The following is a 3,515-nucleotide window of genomic DNA, read 5'->3' as shown; positions in this document are numbered from 1 at the left end:
GGTCACACAGGGAGTTGGGGGCAGAGCCAAAGAGGCATACAGCCAAGGTATCATTCCTTTGCTCAACAAACATTACATTGGCCAGGATGGTGAGGAATACAGGGCTTGATAAATGGTCTGTGTCCTTGGGGAGATAAGCTCTGGACAAAGTATGTTGACAAGGGTTTCAGCCAGAAAGTCAGCCTTGGAGGAGTTCTGAGGGGGAGAGGGCCCTGGGTGCTGGGATGGCTTCTGAGTCAGCTACAAGGAGAAGTAGTCCTCTCTGAGTCCTGGGCAGAAGGAGGGAGGGAAAGAGAAAGAGCCCTCGATTTGCCTCTAGGGCAGTGCTGCAGGCCTGGTGTGCCAGGCAAATATTGAAGCTGAGGGAGTACCAGTGGGAGGGGGTCCTGGGCCCGTGGGCAAAGGTGACTCCCAGCTGAGCCCCCAAAACTGGGAAGGCCAAGGGGAGCTAAGAGGCAGAGTAGAGAGACTCCCTGGGCCTGGGCTCTGGAGGTCTCCAGTGCCAAGCTTAGGGGCATGAACAGGGTCTGAGACCAGAGTGGGTAGGCCTAGGAGAGAAAGGCTCTGAATCTTTCTGGTGCTTTTGCCTGTCCCGGCTGCCTGCCAAGCCCTTTTCCTGTTCCCCAGTGGTTAGAGGATGGGTGACTCATGGGGAAGCAAAGGGGCAACCACACCCTGGCTGGCACTGGTCAGCAAGTTGTTGTCATCTTGCAGCCCTTCCAGTGGGGTGGAGAATGTGTGAATGAGCATGTGTAGACTCAGCACTGTGGAGGGTGGCCCAGAGGGGAGCAGCCCCATTCCCCTTGAATTCTAAGCGCTTTGCTGAACATTCCGCTGTCCTAGGAAGTGGTAAGGCTGACCTGGCATTACAGTGAAGGGCTGGGGGAGGGGGAAGGGAAATGGAATGTTGAAATCTCTCAGGACTTCCTTCTGCTTTTCTCTCCTCTGCGCCCCACCTTCTGCCCAAATCTTTCCTGTTTCTCCCTCCTCTTCCACCCTACTCCTTACTGAGAAAGCAAAAAGACCAGAATCTGTTACCAACAATGCAAGACAAATTCCTGTACTGGCCATGTCTCTAAATCTACATACGTCTGTCTTTACCCTGAATCCATCACCTCTCCATCAGGAGGTGTGTGGTATGTTTCATCATGAAGCCTCTCAAAATGAAACTCTGTCTCAATTAAGGCAACCCAAGATTACGCTAACCTTTTTGCCTATGACACCACACTGCTTGCTCCTTTCTACATTATGGTTCCACTAAGACTCCCGGGTCTTTTTCACACAGTAGCTGTTCAGATGCCTCTCTGCTATCCTGCCTTGGGAACCCAAGAACAGGCTTTCACATTCAGGGTCAGACCCAGTGCTCACTAGATGCTACTTCCTTGGTTACGTTTGGTCTTGGTCTCATTGGCTCAGTAAGATTTTGGGGGGATTCTGGTTCTGTGCCTGAATGATCTTGGACAACTCCCTTTCTTTTCATCGGACTCCAGTTTTTTCCTCTGTAAAATGAGGGCCTTACATGTGACAGTCTGTGAGGGAGACATTTCAGTGGTGCCACGCTCTTGGTACCGTGTTCTTATTTTTCCTCCCAGCTTCACGAATTTGTTCATTTTCTATGTCTTCATCTAAGGCCAGATTGCCCTTAATAGGGAGGATTCGGAGGGAATTCATCTACCACAGAGGTAATCAGATTAGGTGATCTATAAGGACCATCTACATCTAAGTTTCTGTGATTCTAGTAGATTCCCAATGCAGCACCCTGTCTTCTGGTCTCTAAAGGAGCCTGCACGTGGTTTTCATCTCCTTCCCCAGGGACCCTCGGATGCTGTGCACATGACTGAAATGGAGAACTCTTCAATAAACTATGACTATGCGGATTACAGCCTGGGTCCTGACCTGCGTGTAGACTGTGAGCCGGGTGGCTCTTGTGAATCTGTGGACCCTCTTCAGATCGCTCCGCTGCTTCTTTATGCTGCAGTTTTCCTAGTGGGTGTTCCAGGAAATGGGATCGTGGCCTGGGTGACTGGGGCCACAGCGGGTCGGTCTGCTCCCTCCATCTGGTTCTTGAACTTGGCCATCGCCGACTTGCTCTGCTGCCTGTCCCTGCCCCTCATGGCTGTGCCGATCATCGATCAAGGCAACTGGCCCTTCGGCTCCGCTGCCTGCCGCCTTCTGCCCTCGGCCATTCTGCTCAACATGTACGCCAGCGTCTTGCTCTTGGCCGGTGCCAGCATTGGCCGATGTCTGGCTGTGCTTCGACCGAGTGGGGCCCAGGACCGTTTATGGCCGGTGTGGACAGGCTGTGGAGTTGCCTGGGTGCTGGCATTACTGCTCACTCTCCCCTCAGTGCGGACCCGCCGACTTCACCAGGAATACTTCCCAGAACGATATGAGTGCGTAGTGGATTATGGTGGGTCCCGTGAGGTCGAAGGGGCTGTGGTCGGCATCCGTTTCACTGGGGGCTTTCTTGGGCCACTGGGGGTTGTGGCTGGCTGCCACGGAGTCCTGCTGTTTCACCTGAGAGGGCGGCCAAAGCCCCAGATCCTGCGCCTGTTGACCTTGGTTGTGATTGGCTTCTTCCTCTGTTGGACGCCTTATCACGTGGTAGGGCTGGTGGTAGCCATTGCAGTCCCTCACTCAGCACTCCTGGCCCGAGCTCTCCAGGCCGAGCCCCTCGTGATAGGCTTAGCCTTGGCCAATAGCTGTCTCAACCCCACCTTGTTCCTGTTCTTAGGCCGGGCTCGGATCCAGAGGTCCCTATGGGCTGCCTGCCGCCTGGCTCTGGGTGAGGACACGGAAGAGGAGGATGCTGATGGGCCCAAAAGTAGCAAGTCTACTAGCGAAGCACTAGTCTCAGAGATGGTTTAGATTAAGGAGGAGGGGCGGCTAGGTGGCGCAGTGGATAAAGCACCGGCCCTGGATTCAGGAGGACCTGAGTTCAAATCCGGCCTCAGACACTTGACACTTACTAGCTGTGTGACCCTGGGCAAGTCACTTAACCCCCATTGCCCCGCAAATATATATATATATATATATATATATATATATTAAGGAGGAGCTTCGTTTAAATCTTGCCTCTACAGCTTATGAAGTAAGTGACCTTAGGCAAATCCCCATCACCTCTCAGTTTTCCATAAAGTGAGGGGTCTGGAGGGTGGTAGGTGGCACAATGGATAAAGCACCGGCCCTGGATTCAGGAGGACCTGAGTTCAAATCCAACCTCAGACACTTGACACTTACTGGCTATGTGACCCTGGGAAAGTTATTTAACCCTCATTGCCCTGCCCCCCCCCCAAATAAATTAAAATAAATCAATAAAAATGAGGGGTCTGCAAAATGTTGCCAAACTGCACATACCCAGTGAGGTCAAGGTCAGAAGAAAAGGGCCTACATGTACAAAAACATAAATATTCCTGTATGTTAGCAATTTTTGTTGTAGCAAAGAACTGGTAACAAACTAGGCAAATACCAATTGGGGAACAGCTGAACCAGTCATGCTGAAGGACTACAATAGG

General features: G+C 52.1%; 1 protein-coding gene across 1 annotated transcript; it reads left to right on the top strand.

Annotated features, from left to right (window-relative positions):
- Positions 1-729: 729 nt before the first annotated feature.
- Positions 730-2,924, top strand: C5AR2 (complement C5a receptor 2). Its single transcript, XM_043998347.1, has 2 exons — positions 730-849; positions 1,813-2,924. Exon 2 carries the CDS (start codon positions 1,834-1,836, stop codon positions 2,866-2,868), a length of 1,035 nt encoding a protein of 344 aa, XP_043854282.1. The 5' UTR covers positions 730-849; positions 1,813-1,833; the 3' UTR covers positions 2,869-2,924.
- Positions 2,925-3,515: the final 591 nt, after the last annotated feature.

The sequence above is a fragment of the Dromiciops gliroides genome, chromosome 3 (assembly GCF_019393635.1).
Source record: "Dromiciops gliroides isolate mDroGli1 chromosome 3, mDroGli1.pri, whole genome shotgun sequence".
In the NCBI taxonomy this organism is placed as follows: domain Eukaryota; kingdom Metazoa; phylum Chordata; class Mammalia; order Microbiotheria; family Microbiotheriidae; genus Dromiciops; species Dromiciops gliroides.
Note: the sequence above shows the minus strand (reverse complement) of the source record. Positions and strands in the feature narration are given on the sequence as shown.